The sequence below is a fragment of the Triturus cristatus genome, chromosome 5_2 (assembly GCF_964204655.1).
Source record: "Triturus cristatus chromosome 5_2, aTriCri1.1, whole genome shotgun sequence".
Lineage (NCBI taxonomy): Eukaryota > Metazoa > Chordata > Amphibia > Caudata > Salamandridae > Triturus > Triturus cristatus.
Window position 1 is genome coordinate 874679497 of NC_140588.1, and position 25357 is coordinate 874704853.

General features: G+C 43.5%; 1 protein-coding gene across 1 annotated transcript in view; it reads left to right on the forward strand.

Annotated features, from left to right (window-relative positions):
* The window catches only part of TMEM185A (transmembrane protein 185A), a 117081-nt gene that overhangs the window by 57149 nt on the left and 34575 nt on the right, over positions 1–25357 (forward strand). The window contains exon 4 of the mRNA XM_085608004.1: positions 7856–7939. Within this exon, the coding sequence (XP_085464130.1) occupies positions 7856–7939 (84 nt within the window). The remainder of the gene's footprint in view (positions 1–7855; positions 7940–25357) is intronic.

The following is a 25357-nucleotide window of genomic DNA, read 5'->3' on the forward strand; positions in this document are numbered from 1 at the left end:
CTCTTGTTGCCCACCTCTTGTTGCCCTATCACCTTATCCTAAAAGTTACAATTAAAGCAGTGTAATGAAAACCTGTTCTGTACAACAACAACAACACTAAAACAGCCTACATAAGGGCAGAAAGTGGGAACTACAAAACACAACTTTACAAATAGCTGAAATTGAATGTAGGCCTCTGCAGTCCGGTCTCCCTAGAGGAATAAAAAAAAGTCAGTAAAAGGGTTATGAAGAGCCACATATAACCGTTACAGTCCAGTACGATTCAGTGATCTACCTTTCAAATCAGTTTGCTAAACTGAATATGATCAATTCACAAGTGTCATTAGGAAAGTACTTCAGTGGCAGAAAACAATCAAAAGGGTATCTTTCACTTGACCGAGGTGTAATGAAAATGACCTCTCCTATTTAACTTGATGAGACACGTGATGCATGTGGTGTAAGTTACAACACTGCTGTGTGAATGAACAGTCATAAATATAGTTAAAAACTAAAAATGCTGGAGGGGACATGAGAAAAAGGGATCTGGTCTTAGGGGAGAAGATGCCAGATGTATAATGCATCTGTATTTATAATACACGAATTATACAGTAGGGTGAACTATGATGGTGTTAGATTGAGGGTTCCTCACTTAAGTCCAGATAGCTGCATATGTGCCTTCAACGGAATATGATCAAGAAGGTGGCTATTCCGTTATACCTAGCATGAGTTATTGGCTGGGAGAACTAAGGAAAGAGAGTGCTCTTTTTTTATAAAGTAAAGGTAAGTGGGGAAAAAAGTTTGTTTCTACAAACACAGAGATAATTTGGGAACATATTTACTATTGTTTCTCATGAAAGTAAATTGAGTTGTCAGTGTTCGCCTTCCGGTTTGGATAATGTTGCTAAATGAGGATATTCATACAGATTTTATAGCATTTGGCTAAGTGTTACAACAAGTGATAGGCAGTTTCTAATTCGAGCCTCTATGGATCTAAGTACTGCGTCTAGGGCCGCTGTTGGTGAGTGGGATAGTTAGGGCCTAAGCAAACACAAGGAGATGATGGACGGAGCGCTGGAACTTTTCAGACTCTCACCCCCCATGCACAGATCTGGCTTGAATCCATCATCGTTATTTAGCTCACTTTGCCACCCCAGTTAAGACACAGCTATATGCAAATCAGTCTTGACCCTGTGCCTCATGGGAACAGTCCAGCCTGAACTGCCAAGCCATGTCTTCCCTGGACCGCAAACAAGCATCCCTGAACTGGTTTCGGGCTAACTGCCCTCATCAGCCAGGCTAGCTTGAATCCTGTGGCAAAGTGAGCAAGGGACCCACATCTGGGCATACCCTGCCAACTTAAGGTGAACAAAGCAAACACAAGGAGATGATGGACGGAGCGTTGAAACTTTTCAGACACTCACTGCCAGTCACAGATCTGGCTTGAATCCATCATCGTTATTTAGCTCACTTTGCCACCCCAGTTCAGACACAGCTATATGCAAATCAGTCTTGACCCTGTGCCTTATGGGAACAGTCCAGCCCGAACTGCCAAGCCATGTCTTCCCTGGACCGGAAACAAGCATCCTGGGACCGGTTTCGGGCTAACATGCCCTCATCAGCCAGGCTAGCTTGAATCCAGTGGATATTCATACAGATTATATAGCGTTTGGCTCAGTGTTACAACAAGTGATAGAAAGATAGTTTCTAATTCGAGCCTCTATGGCTCTAAGTACTGCATCTAGGGCTAGGGCTGCTGTTGGTGAGTGGGATAGTTAGGGCCTTTCTAAAGCTTGGCAGAATGTCCTGCTGTTATCTGCCGCTAACTGTCTTTAAGAAAACCTGTTTGTGAGTTAAATATCCGGTCTTAGATGACCAATTCCAGTCTGCAGGCAGCAATTTTTGCGTATACCTTGTAGTTGATATTTATAAGGGAGATCGGTCTGATTTTTGATGTTTAAATGGTCTCTTCCTTGCTTTAGTATCACTAAGATAATGGCTTCAGTGGCTGAGCGGGCCACATTACTGGATGAGGCATACTGTTTGAAAACTGCATGAAGGGTACCTGCCACCTTGTTAGCAAATGTATTTTAGAATTTTGCAGAGTAGCCATCTAGGCCTGGGGCTTTCATATTGCTGAGACGGTTTCACCTTCTGTAATGGGTTGATTGATGGAGAGGGAGTCTTGTGATATTTTGGTAAGATTGCAGGAATCAAGGTATTGGTCTTGGTTAGAGAGGTGGGAGCTTTGGAGTTCTAGAGTTCCGCATAGAACAGTTTAAAGAATTAGAGTATGCCTTTTGTGGAAGTGATGACCACCCCTTCTGGGCTTTTTATAACCCATAGCAGAGATTTGCTTTTTGTTTACTTTAAGTAGTTAGCTAGGGATTTCCCAGCTTTGTTGTTGTAGCGAAGTCTGCTCGCTTTGACCACATCAATCCATTTCTGCGCGCTCTGGTGGAGGATTTATTTGGTTATATTCATATTGTGCTGCACACAGTTTAGATGGGAGAGATTAGCTTTTAGAGTGTCTAAGTTGAGTGTTGGAGTTTGGATAGTCCAATCTAATTCCTTGAGGTGGTTGCATATGGCCTTGTTTTTTATGAATGCGATGTGGATCTTTGTCCCTCTTAATGTGGCTTTGAGGGCATCCCATCGGGTAGTGGGGGATGTGACGTTCGGGTGGTTTTCCTTGAGGAAGTTTTTGGTGGGCGTCCCGATCTCTGACCTATTGAGGGAGTCATCAAGGAGATCATCATTCAAGTGCCACTGCCGAGGCGGTTCATTGAGTAATGGTTGGATTGACACACATGCAAGATCAGAGATCACTATAGGAGCAGGGAGTTGCTCACCATCATATAATCTACTTGCGAGAATGAGTGATGAAGCGAGGAGTAGAAGGTGTAGTCGCTCCCATTAGGATTATGAAGTCACCAGACGTCTACTAGACTATTGTTATCACAGCAAATTTTCATTAGTGTGCTCTATTGGCCAAAAAATTGTGTGCGATGAAAATCTGTCCAGGTTACCGTCCACAGGCAAGTTAAAGTCTCCAATTAAGAAAACGCCTAGGTTATCTGGAAGGTCTGAGAGCTGTTTATCCAAGTCCCTCCAGAAATCAGTAGCGTTGTCATTTCGAGCATAGATGTTTGCAATGAAGAACTCCAGATCTCTCTTTTTCAGCATAGCGATGAGCCATCTTCCCGATTGGTCACGAGTATGTGATATGACTGAGATAACCAATTCTTTTTTTATATTGGTCTTACCACCTCATTCTTTTTTTGTGGGGCTGGGGAGAGGTCAATATCTGCAACCCATAACCTGCAGAATTTCCCACCATGAATAGGTTTCAGGTGCAACTCTTTTAAGAGGATGATGTCCCCCTTCAGTTTGTTACACTAATCAAACACTGCTTTACATTTAACCGGTTAGTTCAGCCTCTTTGTGCTTAGTGAGAGTATTTCTTGGAGAAGAGCAATCATGATAGAGCGTGGGCTCTTAGGTCAGCAGGTGAATGTTTTTGGTGAGGGAACCTGCAGAAGGGATTAAAAATGATGCATCACAAGCATGATAAATGTTTAATGGTCTGCCGCAAGCTTGGATCGTAGGACTGTCTGGTGCCCTGGGACAGAGTGTCATGTGTGAAAGGATAGTGTATGTCAGTGTACCGCCCAGGTAGCTGAGGGAGAGAATGCATGGCCCGCGGACAGGAGGGGTGGTTGGGGTGGAGGATAGAGTGGGGAGAAAAAGCCAGCGGTACAAAACTTACGAGTACAACTGAAACAAAATCAACAATCTCACCCCTACCCACCCCCCACTCGCCCCTTGGAATACGTATTGGACGCCCTAGGTTAATTGCGCATTTTAGAACATATTTTTATTTCATTTCCCTCACCTTTATTCTGCGTGAGAATGTGAGGGAGCTAGTTAGAGGTAGCACTTTAGGGCGGGTGTGATTGATGACGAGATGCAAGAAGAAGTTGGACTAAGTCACCACTGGAAAGGCCTTGTAAAGTGCTGTGATATGTTGAGGGTGTAGATCAGTGTGAGGAAATGGCAGGAATCTATTCACCGAAATGGACAGAGCGTCCTCGGGTGTCCCATTGTGGGGCTGAAAGGGACAAGTAAATGCTAAATGCCAGCATGGGTAACATATGTAGTTGGGGCTCTATTGCTATATACCACTTCTGACTGTTGTCCATGTGGTCACAAGGGGCATTACAGATAACAGCCTGTGTAGACCAAGGGCAACCACCTTACAAACAAAAGCTTTAACAGTTTAAACAGGAAACCTCCAACATTATATCGATATTATCAAACATTTTTGTTGGCAAGAAGTGTAGTGTGTAGGCTATTAGACATGCATGCATATCTTACGGTTTGGGCATGGTGTAACGAGGTGTGGGTACATTACAGCAATTCCAACTGGGTTAGATCGTGTTGGCCTCCTGGTATCATTATGCAAAAAGGGGGACTCCCTCTAAAGAGGATAATTTGAGGTCAGGGAGAAGAGGGGAAAACCAAAACACACAATAAAGAGCTCCCTCCTGACCTATATTTCTTTCATAAAAGTAGAACTAAATTCAGCATGGGCTTAACAACAATGTAGTGACATCGACAAGATTAATAAGATAAAATTAATATGATCACAGTTGTTTATTTAACTTCTTTTTTAATATTGAAGATATATATATATATCAAAAATGTCATCACTTTTTTCTCCTTTTTTTAGTATAAAACTGTTTTTATATAAATATACATACAAATTAACAAAATTCCTGCATGAAATTCAAGAGTAAATGCAAATAACTCCCGGATGAGAACACGTACATAAACAAATGTTCATACATACTCAAACAGTACCATCCAAACTCATGCAATCTCATACAACAGTCACAAACAAATATATCTGGATAAAGGGGAGACAACAGATTGCAAGGTCTCCACGACCATGTAGGTTAGATGTGGTCAACAGGCTCTGAACAGTATAGGTTGACACGCATTTTGGTGGCTTATAGAAGGTAGTACGGCCACCTTCCTCAGGACCTTTCCAGATACCAAAGAATCACAATACACCCAAGGGATACCTAAAAGGTATAAACAGCGTATATTAAAAGCCCATGCAAAGTAACATTTGAATCGATTGGACCTTAATGCTAGACAGACATATGAAATCACGTGTTGCAGGCAGTGGCGTCTCTCCTTCAACGATCCCCATGAGCTAGACCTGATGGCTTCATTTTGGAGTGCTAGGGGACGAAATAACTTTTTTGACTTTAACCCCTTTGCCGCGGCAGGAATTCCGCCGTGGCGCTGGGGGGTGTTTGGGGGCAGCGCGGTGGCGCTGTGCTCATGACGGAACCGCTCCGTCACGAGCCACGGTTGAGCTGTGCTCATGACGGAGTGGTTCCGTCACGTCTCCGCCCACTGCGCTAATCGCCCGCACAGGCGGGGAATTAGCGCCGCGTGGGCGGAGCGGCGGCCAACGGCCGCAGCATGACAGAACCGCTCCGTCATGAGCACAGCGCAACCGTGGCTCATGACGGAGTGGTTCCGTCATGAGCGGGGAAGGGGTTAATGGACTTGTTTACCAACAAGTCAAGGGGACCAGTAAGGGGGCTTCCTGTGCGCCGAGCATAGCGAACACCTATATGGGTGAATGGGAGTTGAAGAATGTGTTAAATGAAACTGCTCCCTTTTATGAAAATGTCAGTACTTGGAGGCGTTTCATCAATGACATTTTTTTTTTATTTGGAAAGGTGACACTGCCACACTGCATGAGTACATTCTGTGGCTTAATGCTAGCGACAGCTACCTAAAGTTCACTGCCAAATTCAGCTCAGACCAGGTTGAATTCTTGAACATCCTGATCTTTGGATTAAACAACACATTACAAGTTAGTTTATTTAGAAATCCCACCGCTAAGAACACCATACAGCAATACCAGAGCTTTCACCCCACCTGCCAGAAAGATTCAATTCCATTTGGTGAATTTCTACGGGTCCGTTGTAACTGTACAAATATGGATGACTTTCACAAACATGGAGATGCATTAAAGAAACGTCTGCTGGCCTGTGGTTATCCACATCGTTTAGTAAGACATGCATTCAAAAGGGCCAAGTATTACAATTGTGATGCCCTATTACAAGGTACTCACCACACCCCTGAAGACCAAGTCACATGCTTCATTAATCACTCCCAACTAAACTACAAAATCAAGAATGTCATCAACAAGAATTGGAAGATCTTGAATACCAACGAAAATGAACCACAACTCCAACCACCTTTGGTGGCTTATAGGAAAAATTGTAACTTGCGTGATATATTGGTGCATACAAGACCTCGATCATCCATCACACAGCTTCAGACCACCATCACAGGATTACCCTTAGTGTTAGACAATCACAAATGTGGGTCATGCCATGCTTGTGACACGGCCTTAGTCACGGATTCCCTGACATATAAAGGTAAAAACATAAAGCTAAGAGACCTTACCAACTGCAGGAGCCGCAACATCATATATATCTATTTGTGTCCATGTGATCTAGCTTATATTGGTGAGACTGGGCGGGATTTCCGTACAAGATTCAGCGAGCACAAATCTGCAATTCGTACGCGCAAGGTAACTGCTCCCTTAGTTCAACATTTCCTAGACAAGCAACACTCAGAAAAGGACCGTCGTTGGCGTATTTTGGAGAAAGTGAAGTGTCAGGCAGGCTTGCCTGCAGAAACGACTCGAAAAAGAAGGACAACGTTTTGGATTTTCTCCTTGAATAGTGTAAAGGAGGGACTTAATGAAGATATTGTTTGGAATGTCACCACAACCCTGTAATTTAGTTCCAATTGGTACTTTATTGGTCATTACTTTACACCTCGTATATTTAGTGGGACCCAAAATGAGATGTCTTTCATCAGGGCCATGATCTTCTTGGTGACTGCTTCCGCTCTTGTATTCTCAGAAGATGTAGAGTCCTCTAGTGTACCAATCCGTGTGTCTGCTTCTGTTAGCCTGCCTGCCATATTCTGAAAGTCATTCCTTAGGGTTTGAAGATCGTGGTGCATGGCATCTGTGTTTGCTTTTGTTTCTTGGGCCAGGACATGTAAGTAGCTGAGCCGTTGTACGATCATATCCAGGCTGATCCTGAAGTCTGTTTTACATTTCATGGGGAAAATCTGGCTCATTTTAGTGTCGCTTTATCTTTACACCATTACCAAAAAAACTGATGACGCAAGTGAATCTGTAATTAGAAAGGAAAGCATGTCTTGGTTAAGGTCTTCATGTCTATGTAATGGTCTTTCCAAAGAGTAACTATGTAATGGATCATGTTGTTCAGAAAGTCTGTTCTAGTATTCCTTTGGCCCTCAACGAACCAAGTTTAGACACATGTTTAAAAGGCATATCCAAGGTATCTGTGAAACTTGCCTGTTTTTTTTAAGACGTACAGCTATTGCCAAATAGCCAGATTGCAAAAAGTGTGCTTTTTGAAAAAGTAAAAAACGTGCAGCTTTATATTTACCCTTCACACGTGGTGTGTGGCAGCTGACTGGCACAGACAGGAGTCTAGTCCTTGGAGTTTCCCCTTAGTAATGCACAATGGTATAGATGCGTTTTTCATAGCAATGAATGCTCCTTGCTTGTGAGCGGTTATTAGGACATTGGTAGGGTTTGTCCTGCAGCAACTAACACAAGGAAGTGAGTTGAAGAGAGAGGGTTCCCTAGAAGAACAATCCTCAGCAAAGTTAAAATATTTATTTTTTAAAGTTCGGAACTTGTTACTCCACTCCTACGTAGACTGCCTAGAATTATGCTGAAAATACTACAAGTGATAAACGTTTTGTCTTCTATCATAATGTCATTTTACTTTTTTCTTTTTTGCAGCTCGAAATCCTGTGCTCAGTCAATATTCTACAGTTCATATTTATTGCACTCAAACTGGACAAGATCATCACCTGGCCCTGGCTAGTATGTATTCATTTTTGCCATTTACTTAGACTCTAACATTAAGGATTTAGTGAGATTAAGTTCATATTCAGTGCAAGAAATGAAGGGAAATCAATCCGGATCCCAGGTCTGGCCGTTGTTATTGAGCCTGGTCTGGGATGGTCCCAGTGAAATCTGCTGTATTTTTTCCCGGTATACTTTGCCAACACCGTGACACATTCCGCTGTGCCCGCACATTGTTTGCTTTCTGTTCCGAGCACCAACTTACAGGCAATGAGGTGGCTTTCTTGTTTTGAACTCCTGCTGGCCCACAAACAAAGACCGAGTTTAGGGGGCCATTAGCCCTTTACTTCAGATGTGATCCTGGCTGGGAGCCATCTGGAGCCTATCAACTAGATGTCAGTGCAATGTAGGGAAACCAAGGTACACAGCTGGTTATCCCTTCACTTAAGAGAAACTGCGATTTGAAGGCAATTGTTTTACTTTGATATATACATGGCCTGGGAGAATGTCAGATGTATCAGTCTGTATGAGTAGTTACACAAATAATTTAAATTGCACTTACTATTTTATTTTGTTTATTTAATTCTTTTATAGCGCTACTCCTCCCATATAGGGTATTGGAGTGCTTTACATCACACACACATATTAAACACTGACAATAAAACATAAAAGTGTGTATATCAATGTACATGATGTGCTACATTTGACTATAAGGGTTACATTGTGTAGGAGTCGGATATTGTCAATCCTGTTAAAAGTGCATGGTCAGGAGAAACACATAGTCAGGATTTAAATTGCAGCTAGGGGCTGCAGGACTGACCAGGAGAAGTTTGTCCTATAGTTGGAAATGATGTCTGAAGTTAAAATCTTTGACCAGGAAAACATGTTTGGTGTATCCGAACTCTGAACCTTCGTAGTCAGCCTGAAGTTGCACCGAGATCCCAATCCATTGTGAACTGTTGTCTCTCCATCGTACTTTTTCTAGCTACTTTCTGTTATAAAACTTTTTAAAACCCATAGCTCTTGTTCCACTACACCTAGGCTGATGATATTTGGTTTTTTTAGTGTATTTTTTTTTTTTTGGCACATTCGACGTTTCTCTACTTTTCTAAATCTGTTCAGGAATTGTGTTGTGGTCATTACTTTAAAATTGTTTGTACTGCTTGAACTTAGTATGTACTTCTCAGAGAACTGCTTTCTACTTGTGCTATAGCTATCAGTGGTTGAGGAGAGATTTGGCCTAACCAAGAAAGTTTTTTGAGTTGGCACGGGTGTGCCCCTCCTAAATTAATGAAACCATTTTGAACATTGGGAAGTAATTTTTCGTGCCACTTAGATTTTATTTCCATATACGTATTTTGTTTTCCCATATAATTCATTCATTTTGTAATAGTACGCTTTCATAAACAGTAAAGAAAAAGATTAACTTAACCAGTTTTGCATCTTGTGAATCTGCAGATACAACAAAGATCAGCAGCATGCTTGGGTGTGCTTCGGGTCCAAAATATCTTTAAATATGTCAGATACATAAACCCCAACATAATTGTTTCCCCCTTTTGTGGAGTACTACTGCATAGACTGCTGCACACTGTCGTAATTCTTGTTCGCAGACCTCCTTCCATGGGCCTCTGATTTTTTTTTTCTAACTTACCTGGGCATCCTTGTGCTTGGCACACTTTCCTTCGCCTGCATACACCAGTCTATATTCTGTGCCCAGTATATGACCTGAGGCAAAGTCTCACTTCCCCGCAACTGCACAAGATCTCTCCTATAGCTATCACTAGGGCTATAATGCATAACAAAAGCATTTACTTGGGTATTGACTGCTATCCCCTCATTCCCAGACATACCACCTGCACACTCAGATCAACACCGTTGACCTTGTAAGATAGCTGTGTACCCCTCCCCAGAAGTCTTGCAGCCTTGGATTCTCCCTTAACACATGGATCAAATGTGCCCCTTTGATTGCACCGGCGATAGCATCAATCATTAGCTAGCCTGCCCTTCCTGCAAAGTCTGGTCTTCGTGTAATACACACAATGTAATATCTTAAGTTGAATGATTGGGACCTCCTTTCCTTATTTCCATGCAACTCCCCACTCTGTCTTCAGTAACACCCTGATCCTGTTCCCATATGTCTTTTAATTTATCTAGGGGTTGCAAGTCGTTATTGCGTATATTTGTGTATGTTCTGTTGTGCATATTTGCGAATTGCATGAGTCTGGAGAGGGGCAGGCAGAAGTTTATACTCCAAAAGGGAATCACTTTCCATATCTGTCATCTATGCGGCATATCTAGCCAGTGCGTATTGCACCTGTAGGTATTTGAAACTTTGGGGCACTGCTGCTAGTGCTGGGACATTGCTCTCTTGTCTGCCATGAGGGAAAGTTATTGCTGCATAGCAAGTGTCAATTTGTTAACTTCCACCAGCTGAGCAGCCCAGTAATATAACTTGAGATCTGGGAGGGCAATGCCCCCATCGTATGGACCACACATTAAGGTAGGCAAAACAATTCTAGGAGTAAACCACCATCACATAGCAATGACCTAGTGATTGTGTTGCCAGTTTTAAAGAATGTGTCTGGAGCCTCTTGTGTATTTTGTAGCACATAAAGGAATTTAGGTAATTTATTTTTATAATTTATATAATGATGCCCCCTATCGGGGACAATAGTAGCTTTCTCCAGTGGCCCACATCTTCCTTCTATTGAATAAGTATACAATCCAAGTTTTGGTGCGTACATTTTTTAGGATCCTTAGTTATAAATATTCCCGGTATCTAAATCCTAAAGTAGACCACTGCAGCGGACACTCCCAGTCCGTCAGGGGGCACCATCCAGTGGGTGATTATGCCACTGATTTGTTCTGGTTGGTGTTTATACCTGCATGTCTTGCACATATATTTTGTATTTCTAATACCCTTGGGATGTAGTGCATAGGGTCATCTAGATATAACAATAGGTCATCAGCATGTCTTTCCGCCCGAGTTCCAGCAGATACTCCTCAGTAATGCGCCTTGTCTCACCCATTTGGCCAGTGGCTCTACTGTGAGGGCAAACAAGAGGGACAGTGACCATCCCTATCTGGCAGTAGTGTGCCATTAACTCGCACCCTTACCAGAGGTTTGGTATAAGACAGTTGGACTCTTGCTCCAAATTCAGGCCCATTTTCTGGAGCACTGCCATTAAGTATGGCCATTCAAGCCATTCAAGTGAGTCAAATACCTTTTCGACATCAAGTGAAAACATTACTGCTGGTTCTCAGAAATTCTCACATCTGTCCAGTACACTGTATAAGCATTGAAGTTTGTGGCTACTGCACCTACAAGGAATAAACCCTGAATGATCCATAGCTATGAGATGTTCAATCACATAATATAGGCCAATGGCTAACGCTTCAGTAATGTCATGGCCTCTGCGACCATGACCACTTCTAGTTTTTGGTCTAGGCTAACCCTTTCTTCGTGCTTTAAGGAAAGAATAGGGATATCCTCCATAAATCTCTTCACTTCTTCCTTGGTATATTTGCGCCTAGGGTGGGATAATAGTTGTATATAGCGCAGACTTTTGCAACCCATTTCAGGTGTGGTTTTTGCCATATGTTCTGCAGCGGATTTAATCACCCGCCTCTGTTCCTCCTCTCGGTGGGTCAGCCACACATGCAGTTACCTATATTATTGCCCACCTCATAAAGACACTGCTGGGAGGCATGGAGGTGTTTTCTTGCCTTGTCTTCCAGTGTGTCTATATTCTTCACTGGCCAGTGCGATGCAGTGTGCCAAACCAGATACTGAATTAATCAGTCAGTCCCACTTCCACTGTGTCAGGCGCCATTCTAATTCTCCCTTAATTATTTTATTTTTCTAATGTTTCCCAGCTCTCTTGGATATTAACTGTCCCCATATTACCATTTTACATGCTTCTCTTAGTGGTATTTCAGATTTGACTAATTTAGTATTCTCCCCAGAATAGCCATTGTTTGCCTGTATCAGGTATTTCTTCCTGTCCCAGTCTCTAATATCCCATGGGTCCAGTCTCCATGTGGGCCTGTGTGGGGTTGTTACAGTCTTCAGTCTAGTATATAATGGGGAGTGATCTGAGATCCCTTGTAGCAGGTATTATGTCCATATTTATTTCCTTGTGTCTGCGGCACCCAGCATCTAATCCAGTCTCTAGCATGAGTTCATGCTGCTGGAGGCATTTGACTATATTGTTTCATCGGGGTGTACCTTCCTTCAAACATCCATCAGTTGTATGACCTAAACAAAGTCTCTCAACCTATTGTCCACCCTCCGCTGGTTATTGGATGTTGTTATCCTGTCTAGTTCTAAATGCATAGTTAAGGTCTCGCTCGTTAATAAGTAATGCCTCCATTGTCTGTATGATCCATTTCCCCATTTTCTCCAAAGCTTCTGACTGCAAGCCTGTGGATATATACCAAGACACCACCGTACCTCTCTCACCTTTACACTCTCTCAGTATCTCTACGAAGCAGCCCTCTGCGTCCATCCATGTTTCCAGAATTGACATCTGGAGTGATTTTTGAGACCACAATATCCACGCCATTTGAACCCAATGTAAACCCAGAATGGGCCAAAACTTCGTACCTACCGTGTCCAAGAAAATATTGAGGCCTAGTGCCCTACGCCCATCTTCTTTTGGCATAGCCATGAATGGCATCTCTGCTGTCTCGACCTGGATGCCCTTTTATAACTGCCTCTCCCTCCCAACTCCAAGATGCCATTACAAACTCCCCTTGCCTCCCAACTACAGCCTTCCTTACTGCCTCTTACTGTAGGCGCTGAACTGCACACCATCCCAACACGAGAGGTGACTGTTCTGACCCCCACCCAATGAATAACATCCAACTTGTCTGTTATAACACTAAAACTATTCCCTCTTGTGGGAGGATTTAAGGTGAGGTCTAACGAGCTCCAAATTATGTTGCCACCCACCTACAGCTATTTAGCTCAGACGGATGTCCAGATTCCTTGGCAATTTGGCCATGTCTTATGTGCAAGCTACGCTGGCATTTTTTCATCAGTAGTTGGAGATGATGTTCTTGTCTTCACCCGCCTAAGTATGAATGTGCTTTGGCCAAATCTTGTTATGGTCCCATGTTGTCTCTCATGGTCTACAAGCTGCCAGCCCTCCAGCCAGTCCCAAAGTTAGCTGGGAGAGGTGAAGAGCCCAAGGACCTGCCCTCTGCTATGACTTTGACTTTTGTATGAAAGAGCATCAAGTATTGTAGATTTTCATACGCAGTTCCATTTTTACCCTATTAAAGGATTGTCTCTGGGTCTGGACCTCCTGTGTATAATCTGTGAAAATCCTTCTCAACTGTAATGGGGTCATGTTGCTGGGCTGCCTGTAATAGTGAATCTCAGTCCCTATAGTGAGGAGTCTTGCAATCACAGGCCTGTGTCACGCACTGGGGTTTTGTGTCACTCCTGGCACTTACTAAGGTGTTTCCACCACAAAGTGGTCAGGCAAGTGGTCAGGTTGCAGAATAGTTTTAAGCAGGCCCTCCATATATTAAAAATTTCTGCCCTCCGTTTTTTCTGGGAGGCCTATCACACATACATTGTTCTGCCTGGATTTTCCATCCACATCTTTTGCCCAGGCATACAGGAGTTGGGTGTTATCAGTAAGCTGACAAAAGTCTGTGTGAAGGAACATGCTGATGCTATAAAACAACTTCAGAGATGCACATAGCTATCTCCAATCTGGCAGACATCTTTTGAAGGTCCGTACATAGATTGATGTTGAGAGCCGTGGTATAAATGTTATGCTCCAGGGCCGATTTGGTCTCCTTGACTGCTTGCATCTATTCTCTCTGAGACAGATCGCGGCCACCCTCGTCTGTGGGAGGACAATCATGATCCATTCCTGGGTGTTCGTCCTGTGTCGTATTGCGAAATGCTTATTCCTCCACTTTGTTGAGCACTGTTGTCTTGGTGCCTCATCATGGACCATGTTGTTATTTATAGATGGGGAGAGGATTTCCACCTTGATCTTTACACTGCTAGGTGTATGAGCAAGTTGCAGAGGCGTGCCACGCAGTGAAGAGAGCAGTTCATTACCAGCCCAGCGACATCAGTCGAGGCTCATCCTACAATGTTCCCCGGAGCCACAGGAGTACGTGCATGAGGATCAGGAAGGGACTGCCCACCCAATGCACAACCTGCTCTGCTCACACCGAATAGCCTGCATCTACTGGGCACACCCACATCCCTGGCCGTCACATGGAGTTCACCAGTACTCCCCCCCCCCCCCCCCCCCAAGTCACCGCCAAAATCACCCCTGGTGCTTTCTCCCACAGCGCACTGACCTTTATCTCAGCCGAGCGCTCTGGATATGTAATCACCACACCGTCCCATGAAGACTCTCCTTCCACTCAACCTCACCTGTTGCTGCAACTCTATGCTAGGATCGCAGGAGCAGCGTCCCAGGATTGCGCAGCCACCCAACCTTCAAGACACTCCACCTGGTATGGCGGTTACAGATGTGCCGGGGTCTATATTGTCCCTGATAGGCCAAAATAATATCATGTTTTGCCTTCCTCGATGGGAGCTCAAATTGAGTGCCCCATCTTGGTCTGGGGCTATTCACTCCACTCCACATATACATATTTCACTGCTCAGTAAATAGACTAGAGAGCTTTATTCAGTAGTTGAGGCATGTGTGACAAACGTCCCCCGCACCCCCCAGTTTGTGACAATATACTGTGATATCACAATGCTTACTGTTTCTTGCTTTTGACAAATTATTTCTAATGGAAAAGAAAGTTGTCTGTACTGTTACCAGTATGTCACTAGTTTATCGTAGGACGAATTTCCAAAAGATGCACTTTTATATTTTGTTTCGTTCAATATTTTCTTCATATATTTGTGGCATTGTTATTGAAATATAAGGTGTTCTTCTAGTCAATGATTATGTTATGCAGTAGAAAAGATAGCCTTTCGGTTATGCTTATGATGCCACAGACTTATTAGGAAGACTGGCTCCTGCAGTACAGAACAGACCCTGAGTTTGTTTGCAATGTGTTGCGGGAGCTGGGTGGTGTTTTTGTAGAGTACATTGCTGGGTAGTCTGGTGTCGAGCAGAAAGGAACAGGGAGCCTGCGCACTACCCTGCAGTAGTCTGCCCTCTTCCACAGGCCACATTATTAGTAAAATGTAGATAAGACATAAATTTGCTTAGGGGTAATTTTTCGGGTGAGTGTACTAGGCAGCGCGTATGCCGTCTGTTGACCGTCCTAGTATGGCTTACCAAGAACGTAGTGGGTATTGAAGTCCTCCAATTGGCTGGCTTTATTTGTCACTTTTATCTGGCTGCTTCTTTTTCGTGTTGCAGCTTTTCAATCTTGTGTTTGTAAAGAGGCAATATTCTATGGGCGGGACAATCTCTTTGATTTACTAGTATTGCTACTTCCACTGCTTGCTTTTCAACCACTACTTTTTTCTTTTAGGTGAAGCACTTTATTAGAGCCGTATCCCTTGTGTACATCTCTTCCTCTACACTCCGTGTTGCTTTTGGTTGCCCACCTGCTTTTTCCTGCCCATCCCTTTTGCACTTGCTCGGTTGCGTCTCCCCATTGCTGCCCCCATCTGCACCCTGTGATGTCTTACCCCCACCCCATTTTGCTTTTCCTCCTGCCTTCCTGTTACTTTTGTGTCCCCTCTTGTGGTGTTTCAACACCCCATCCCTCACCCTCCTCAGTGTTGCTTCGCCATTCTCCCATTACCCTCATGGTGTTGCCCAACTCAGATCAGTAACTAAAAGAAAAAAAGAAATGCCTGCATCATTGTTGTTTAACGTTAGCCACGCTGCACAGCACAGGCTTAAAACCATGGTCATAACCAGTAGAGCACAAAGGAGAGACCTATTGGCTTTGTTAAGACTTTATTCACTGCCTTTTTACCTAGTTGTGAGCCCGGAATTCAAAACACGTTATTACCCAAAGTACCAAATCATGTAATCTTCATACTGATTAACAAACCTATAGAAAAGTCTAAAACATATGTTTTACAGTGTAATTACAATTACCTGTGCATTATTGAATACAAAGCACACACAAGGAGATGATGGACGGGGTCAAGACTGATTTGCATTTGGCTGTATCTGAACTGGGTTGGCGAAGTGAGCTAAAGAACGATGATGGATTCAACCCAGATCTGTGACTGGGGGTGAGTGTCTGAAAAGTTTCAGCGCTCCGTCCATCATCTCTTTGTGTTTGCTTTTTGCGCCCTAAGTTGGCAGGGTATGCCTAGACATGTGTCCCTTGCTCACTTTGCCACAGGATTCAAGCTAGACTGGTTGATGAGGGCTGTTAGCCCAAAACCAGTCCCAGGATGCTTGTTTCCCGTCCAGTGACAACATGGCTTGGCAGTTCAGCCTGGACTGTTCCCATGAGGCACAGGGTCAAGACTGATTTGCATATAGCTGTGTCTGAACTGGGATGGAGAAGTGAGCTAAAGAACTATGATGGATTCCACCCAGATCTGTGACTGGAGGTGAGTGTCTGAAAAGTTTCAGCGCTCTGTCCATCATCTCCTTGTGTTTGCTTTATTTGATATAGTCTGCCTTTTCAAGACACTCACCCAGAGAGTTGCTATAATTCTGTTTATTGGCTCAGCCATCAGTTCTGTCCTTTATTCTGTTTGACACATATGGTTCTCATAATACACAGTAGCATGTTTCTAGGCTTTCTTTTTACCTCCTCCCTTTTCCCATTAATGTTTTTCTTTTCACCAAAAGTTCTTGTTTATTTTTAGATTTGCTTATGTGCTTTTCCAGTTGGGGTTTATTTTGTCATCATTTGTATACAGTAGTTACAGTTTTGACAGGAAATTCAAACAATTCCTAATAGTCGCCACTCTGCTCCACACCTCTTTTTTTTCTTTTTGTCATAAGCGAATGTTTCTTTGCTGAGCCTTTCGGTCTTTTAATGACCACAACATGGTGCAACACCCAACTAAATATTAAGGCACAGAGTGGTAAGGCTATTCCGCCATGAATATAGCCTTCTCATGAAGAAGCCAGGGAATGTACAATGGGCCTTTGGACGTCTTTCATCTGCAAAGGAATAGTTGACACAGGATCCAGCAAAGACACCTCAGTGTGCCCTTTCTCTGCTTCATACCCAAATATATCTTGATATTGCACTCCTTTTCTAGGTATGGCCTTTGTGGATATGCTCTACCTCCGACTCACATCGGAATATGTCCCCAAAGAGAGGGGAGTGAGACATCTCTTCCTTTGATGTTGAAGCACCGTTTCACACTGGGCACTGTTCAATGTAATGGCACGTTCTACATTTATATGTTCTTTCGCCTATATGTTTTAACCACTTAAAGCATTCACAACCTCTCGTGTATCTCTGTGTAGCAAATCTGCCTTTTCTGCGTGTCATCCCTATTTTTACTGGATTTTTTACTCTGCCCTTTTACCTCTGCTAAACTGAAGTAAAGGGCCTGTGCTCCCCTTTAAATGTGGTTAAATTAGCATATGCCTGATTGACATATTTAACTTGCCTTCATGTCTTTAGCATTTTGTATAGAAAAGGCACCCAGGGTCTAGAAGTTAAACCTTTTTGATGGGCGGGAAACCCTCCTTTTAAACATGAATAAATCACTGTTAAGTACACATTGTTGAACAAAGTAGAACATGTGCGAAATTAAAGTTGGCATGTTCCTTCAGTTATTTTCACTGGCAGTGCTGTAGCTGAATCAAACAAAATACCAGTCTTATTGTAATAAATATTTAGGAAAATAAACTTTTAGAAAGTGACATTTTACCTGCCTGAACCCTCAGCATACAAATTAGTATTAGCTTGCTGACAGCTGGCTGCCAGGGCTTGACCATAATGAGGCATGAAAACTGTTCCCATAGCAGAAACATTGGCCTTGGTGCGGGGAGGTGCTTTTGTTTCTCTTGCAGGAAGCCAAGTTAGGTTAGACCCAGATACATCATTAACGGGCCTGCTCTTTTACAAGTAATTTTCAGGTGAGAACTGGGGTAGACAAACGTTTGGTTGTGTACTTGGGTCCCGGTATTTCGTGACCATAGACTCATTGGTGGTTGGTGATTTTTGTGCCATTTCCACATAAAACTTTAAAAACTCATATTTTTGGTTCCATTTGTTGAATGTTTTCTTGTTTTGGCGTCATTTTGCTTAGTAAAATGTACTGTTTTTTTCAAATTCGTTTTGGAATTTTTATTGTTTGATGTTTTGACTTTATTACTGTTTTGGTTTTGCATACATTCTTTGCTCATTGCTTGAGTTAGGGTTGTCTGCACTGTCACAGCTTCCAGAGGATTCAGCTGAGGTTAATTTAGTGGCTTTTGGGATTCACCCTGATGGGGAAATGTCATTATTATTGGAGGTGGACGACTAACCACCTCAAATAATAATCCACTTGCTTATCTTTTAGATCTAATGCACTGTAAAATGTCCATTTGTTTAGACCAGGCCATCTGTCCAAAATGTAATATTCTGTTGCCTTCAACTTTTGTTCAGGCATCAATCTTCTGTAGGTCACAGCCTACCAGGCAGCCAAATTCATCTTGCGGGCATTCAGAAAGTTGACCTAGGAATGCATTCCAACTGTTGCTTCCCATTGGCTTTGTGGTTTTTAACACACACCTGCTGGCTTTATTTGCTTTAGGCTGTCCAGTTCGAGTTAGTCCCTCCCGTTGCACTAAACTTATTTACAGTTTTTTTCCACAAACTCACTTTCTGGAAACAGTCCTTTAAATCTTGTTATCTTGTCACATTTGCTGTGCATTCAAAGACAGAGGTCAAATGTCAGGCTGTCTTTTCCAGGGAGCTTTGTGTTTATTTTTCTTTATCTGACTTCAAAGTGAGAGGGTGTATGTGACAATTATGCTGGCTTCTGGGCGTCTGCTTGAGGAAGGCTGTATGATGTTGTTTTTTTCCTAGCACACAACAAAATCTAAATATCTGGAAATGAACTGCTGACGATTAAATCAATCCATTGGGTGATGACGCTACTGGACAGTATCGTTTGTACGCTCTATACTTTTATCATTAAAATTGTATGCGAGTGCAGATGTAATGGTCATTTCAATTGAAGAGGTGTTGTCTGTAATGGCAGTACACAACCGTATTAGGCATACTCGTTACCCCACTCAAATCTACACCCCTCCATGCTACTGCGCTCTACTCTGCAGCACTCAACACTATGCGCCACTGCACTCTGTCCTACACCACTTCACTCCTCTCTACTCTACATCACTCCACTCTATTTATGTCACTGCACTCTACCTCACACTACTCTTTGCCACGGCTCTCTTTGCCACTGCACTCTTTGCCTCTGCGCCAATGCACTTTACTCTGTACCACTCCACTGTATTCCAGTGCACTGTATGACTATCCCTGCTACACTACTCTACACCACTTCACTCTACTATGAAACAATCTACTCAGCGCCACTCTACACTGCACTCTATGCAAATGCACTGTACACCACTTTACTCAAAGCCAATGCACTCCACGCCATTCTACTCTGCACCACTGCCACCACAGCACTATACGACACAGCACTATATGCAATTGTACTGTCTCTGCACTCTACGAAACTCTACTCTCTAACTCTCTTCTACTCTGCACCACTGCTCTCTATGCCACTGCACTCCACGCCACTCTAATTTACTCTGCACTCTACGACATTTCACTCAAAGCCACTGTACTCTACTCATAAAAATCTGCTCTATGCCACTGCAGTCTGCGCCACTCTATTGCACTCTGCGTCATTTCACACCTTGCCACTCCATGCCATTCCACAACACTGTACTGTACGCCACGTTACTCAAAACAAATCCATTCCACACCACTGCACTCTATGGCAATATACCCTGCACCGCTGCACTGAGCTCCACTATACTTTAGTCTATGCCGCTGCACTCTAAGCCACTCCACTGTACACCAATGCACTATATGCCACTTCACTCTGCTCCATTGTATGCCACTGCACTCTATCCCAATACACTCTACATCACTCTACTATGCAGGACTGCACTCTCTGGCACTGAACTTTCTGCCACTCTACTTCATCCTGTGCCACTGCACTCTTTGCCACTACTCTGTACCACTCTACCCTGCACCACTCTACCCTGCACCACTACACTCTACGCCACTTCCCTCCATGCCTAATGCAGCAAGTGCAGGAAATGGAGGATGCTCAAGTATGCTCTGGGTGCTTTGCGATCGTAGGTGTCCTTGCGTTATCTCCTCGGTCCACGGGTCAGTTGGGATGACTTTGGCTACAGATGTCAGGGTCCCTCGAAGTCCGCTTTGAGCCAGTAGAATGCCAGCTGCTGCTGGGCTACTTGTCTTCATCCACAGCGGTCCCAGTGATATCCTTTGGTGAAGGCTCGTGCCCTCTTTGGTGACCAATCTGGATTTGGACGACACCCCTGGGTCCAGCAGACTTGGGTGCAGTTTTTGGCTGTTGAGGATGGGTCTCTTGGGGTTCCCAATGAGTCAGCAGTGATTTTTCATAAGTGTCTTCTGACTTACAGGGGGGGGCTACTTCAGCTTTGATGGCTCCGGTGCTAGTTCCAGGGGCTAAGCTGACTGACTCTCAGTCACTTTTTTGGTCAGGGGCTAAGAGAGCGACTTTTCCCCAAGCTTGGAGCCAGAGGCACAGTCCTCTCTTCGCTAGCTCAAGGTTCGGCAGGTGCAGTCTAGCACATGTCGCAGCATCTCTTTGGCAAGTCCAGGGGCAGTAGAGCAGTCCTTCTGTCCTTTCTCCAATCACTGTGTGAGCTTGGGGACAGGCTGCTAAGGGTGCCATATTTATGCCCAGAAAGTACCCGGGAGGATGACGCGGTCACTAGCCAATGGGCTACCGGGCACCCTCCCGTCTTGTGATGCCTTTCTGTCTATGTGTGGCATTTAGAAATACCAAGGAACACTAATCTGTCCAATTTTAAGATGTCTGGAACCTTCTCTGGATTTTTGGAGCACGGTAGCCCACCCTAGAGGTGCGGCTACCTTTGGGCTACACACCCACGGGAAAAACGGTGTGACATTGGTCTCCTTCCTTTTTCCTTGTCTCCTGCCTGTCTACGTGAACAAAGGGCTGTCCTTCATGCGGCTGATCGCCATTTACCCACCAGAAGGTGGCTATGCCTTTGAAGTTCAACTGTTGGGTTAACACCGGGAGTGGTTTCTTGTGAATGGGAGGTGGCACTTTACCCTGTGGCAGGTTGCTGTTGTTTCTAAGCCTAGGAGTCATTCACACAACGTTCCAGGAGGGTAGAAAGCGGTCCGGTGGCTAGTGACCATGTAGGTCCTCTGGATAATCTGGGTCACAGAGTGGTAACTTTCTAAAAGTTGCATTTTCATAGAGGTGACATTAAATTCGACTTGGGCATCAAGTCTGGTTTAATGCCACGATTAATTTGATATCTTGAATTAACCATTTTAGTCGTCTTATTCAGAAGGTAGCCAGGTTGAGTGGTCTGTCAGGTACTCTGTGCTAGCCAATGGGGCCACTACCATTTCCACAGTAAAAACCAACTTGGACTTTGTGCTGTCAGGAATTATTAAACCAGCATTTGCAATGCAATAGGTCCCGCATGTACGAGACTTTGAGCTATTGGCACTATAAATGTCAATAGCTTAAATTCTCGTTAATGCTAGACCTTTTGAATTGCAAATATTTTTGATTCCAAGTGCCCCATGCCGCACTTGCAGTTGAGGCCACGCCCCTTTCTTGAGGCGAGCCACGTCTAAAGAAAGGGGCGTGGCCTCTACTAATCTCGGCAGTGGGTGCTTGGAAACAACCCCCAAAAAAATATTTGCAGAGTTTAAGCTGTTGTCATTTACAATACCAATAGCTCAAACTCTCCTAAATGAGAGACCTACGGCATTGTAAAGAAGCGGCATCCATTGTATCCGCTGCTTGGAAAGTGAAAGCACGCATGGCGCGCTGAATGTAAGGAAAACACGTTGTGCTGGAAGTAAGACCAAACTCACTAAAGAAAATGGTGCTTACAGACTAAACAACACAGATGGTCTAACAGGAGTAAACGGGCCAGTCCTCATGGGAGGTTACAAATGAAGTGACGGCGGTACTAAGAAGGGATTAACAAGCCAATTACCGAATATGAAACCAGGACTTACAAGGGACAAAGGCACAAGCCAATGAAAAACTTGGGCGGAAAGTGGTTGGAGCTTCAAGTGCATACTCTAATACAGCTTGCCTCACAAAGCAGCGCATGCGCTGCCCAGGCTCGAATGTAAAACATACAAGAGTTAAATACTTCAGTTCTTCAACTCTGTGCTCCAAGCTGGGTCCTAAAGCAAAGTCGAGCACTGATCATTATCAGGCCCAGCTATCTGCAGCTGAAGAGGCCTGACACACGCTCCATTAACTTTAAAAGGAAAACGCAATACTTATTTATTAGATTTTAAGATAAACCTAGCACCTATTTAAAAATTAACTCAAGGCTGCGAGCTATTCTGAAGGTCTCAGAGAGCTACCAGTAGCTCGCAATCTACTAGTTGGACACACCAGAACAAGTGTAACGCATTTAACAGTACCAAAAAACAGAATAACAAAGTTGCACAGCACAAAATAAATCTAACACAAATGTATTAAAATAGATTATTTTTTTTAATTAATTTTTAGAATCCAAGATGAGCAAAATCGATCAGACGGTTCCGGAGATGCAGATTTTTAAAGAGAACTTAATTCTCCCCAAACAAGCATTGGTAACCTAAAAGTACACAAACTTTTGAAAAGTTTGTGAAAGTTGTTTTTGTCTTCATTGGCCCGGCTTGGGTGACCAAATCAGTCCGGGAGAAGGTCTAGGGGGCCAATAAATAGTATTTGGACCATTACCTGGCTTCTTCAGCCCAGTTCTCAACTTTACAGCACATCGCTATAGACTTCCATGGAGTGGTCCTGATATTACAGATACATGCAGTCGTTGGAAGTGTCCTTGTGAATATTTCTTGGTCCACGGATCTGGTGGGGCGACTTGGGTCAAAACAGTCGGGGTCCTTTGAAGTCTACTTTGAACCAGTAGAAGGCCAGCTGCTACTGGGTTACCGGTCTCTGTCTACAGCGGTCCCAGCGATATCCTTTGGTAGAGGCTGGTGTCCCTCTTGGGCGATCAATCTGGACTCAGATGCCACCCTTAGGTCTGGCAGACTCTGCAACTTTTGGCTGTCAAGGATTGGTTTCTTGGAGTGTCCGTCGGCAGTCAGCGCCGATTCTTTAGCAGTAGCTCCTGCATTGCCAAATTAGGCTACTTCAGCTTTGTTGTCCCTGGTGCTGGTTCGAGGTGGTCAGCTGACTGACCCTTGGAGTCACTTCTTTGTCTGGGGCGGTACATATTTTTCTCTTCCCTGTTGGTACCCACGTGAATTTTAGATTGTGATCTCCTCTCTGTGCCTACACTGAATGTCCTGCTTGTCACTTAGGTTCCTTCCCCCTTTTTTATTACTTTTTGTATTTTTGTATTTTTGTACTTCGTTTTTGTTATGAGATTACTGGTGGTCCTATAACCTCGTGGCCCTTTGTCTTTGGTTATTTAATTTGATTAGTGATGTATTTCTTTATACATGAGATGTTCATTGACTTTTACTCATTTACTTTTCTGAGCACCATACTGGATAAGTTTTGTAAGACTAACCTTTAGAGATTTTGCCTCTCGTTTATTTCCTGCGTATATATCCTCTATATCGCAAGTGGGATCTTGTTGTCCTTTTTTCATGTTGTTTTGTATCTGGTAGTAGCGCGATTAGTCCGCTTTCTACTTTAGTTGTCTTCTCGGGTCCCGATCACGTGGGACGCCGATTTGCTGTTATCACTGAGACAGCGAGGAGGGTTCGGTGCTCTGTGCCCGTATGAAGAAGGAAGGTCTGCCAGACCGTGCAGGTTCCCGTTTCTTTGTAAAGGTAAGAATTAGAGTGGGGCCTTGTTTCTCCACCCCTGTAAGTGTCATTATGATTTTTAGTCTGTATCTGTGCGATTGATTCGTATTAAATGGTTTTCTCGATACAAGGTACTTCTGAGGGATGGTCGTCTTGATTTTTTAGTATCCCCCTCTCTCTTTTGTTATTCCCTTTTTAGATGTATTTCTTCCTAAGAAGTTGGCACAACATTGTTACTTTGAGGGTTTGGAGGTACGCACCCGATTAGGATATAAAGTTGCACCACCCCTCTGTCGTAGTTGGATTTATTGCGTCTGGATTGTTGCAGGTATAAGGATTACTGGTATGTGAATACAACCTATGGCTTTATATGGAATACACTTTTGGGATTTCTTTTCAGTGGTGAGTCTGGGTCCTTCTCGAGACTGGTGAGTGGTGTTCACCCTATCCATGTTCCACTCCCTTTCGTGATTTGGTATCTTTATACCTTTAATTGTGACACGTGTTACTTTGGAGATGGTGGATTTTTTTCCTCTCTCTTGGTGGTTCTCTAATCCTTTTTCTTCTTTCTTGCTTGATTTATTCTTTTGTTTTTTATTTTTATACCACCCATGGGTGCCATTTTGGGCTTCTCGGTGTTAGGCACAGAGATAGACAGAGTTTTTGTCATAAATGGACATTTATGTTTGTTCATCTCTTTGGAATTTGTTGTTTAGGTCATTTTCCTCACCCCTGTCCTGAGGAGGCCGAGATGTTTCATTTGGCCGAAACGCGCCCGCGTCGACCGATTTTCGTTAGAGGAGACTGATGAGAAAATTACAATTTATTCTAAGAAGAATTCTTGCACAATTTTTTGATTGAGGCTCTGTAGTGTTCATAGAGCCAATTGTGCAGACAAGGCTTCCTCCTAGTGTATTACCTATAGGTTATAGGTGAACACCTTTTTTTCAACGATTTGGGTGTTAGGAACTTGAAGTTATTGTTATTATTAACAACTACTATTCCACACTTTTTTGTTATCTTCTTGCCATTTTTTGTATATAAGTGTTATATATGTGTGTAAATATGTCTTGTGTATATGATGAAAAAAACTCTTTAATTTGGATGAAGTAACTCCTGGATTACGTTAATTAAATTATGTGATCTTTGGTATGTGATTGTTTTCTGTGTTGAATTGCTTGCTTATAAAGAACAGGACTATGTACTACCAATAGAGGAATATTCCGCCATCTATTGAGAATTTATTTTTCCTACATATTTTTTCCTCCTGGCCATTTTTTCTATTATTCCATTGAGGAGTCTGCAGTGGCAGGCTGGGAGGCATTTTGTACTTTGTTACACACAGGGTGGCACAATCCATGCTGCAACCCTGGGTGGACACTGCCGTATATAGCCTGAGTAGCTTATACTAGGGATTTATAAGAAATTCAGCCTGTGCCAATTGGAGGTAGCCAATTCGACATACAATTTGCAATGGGTTAGAACACGGGCACTGAGGTCTGGCTAGCAGGCCTCAGTGCACTC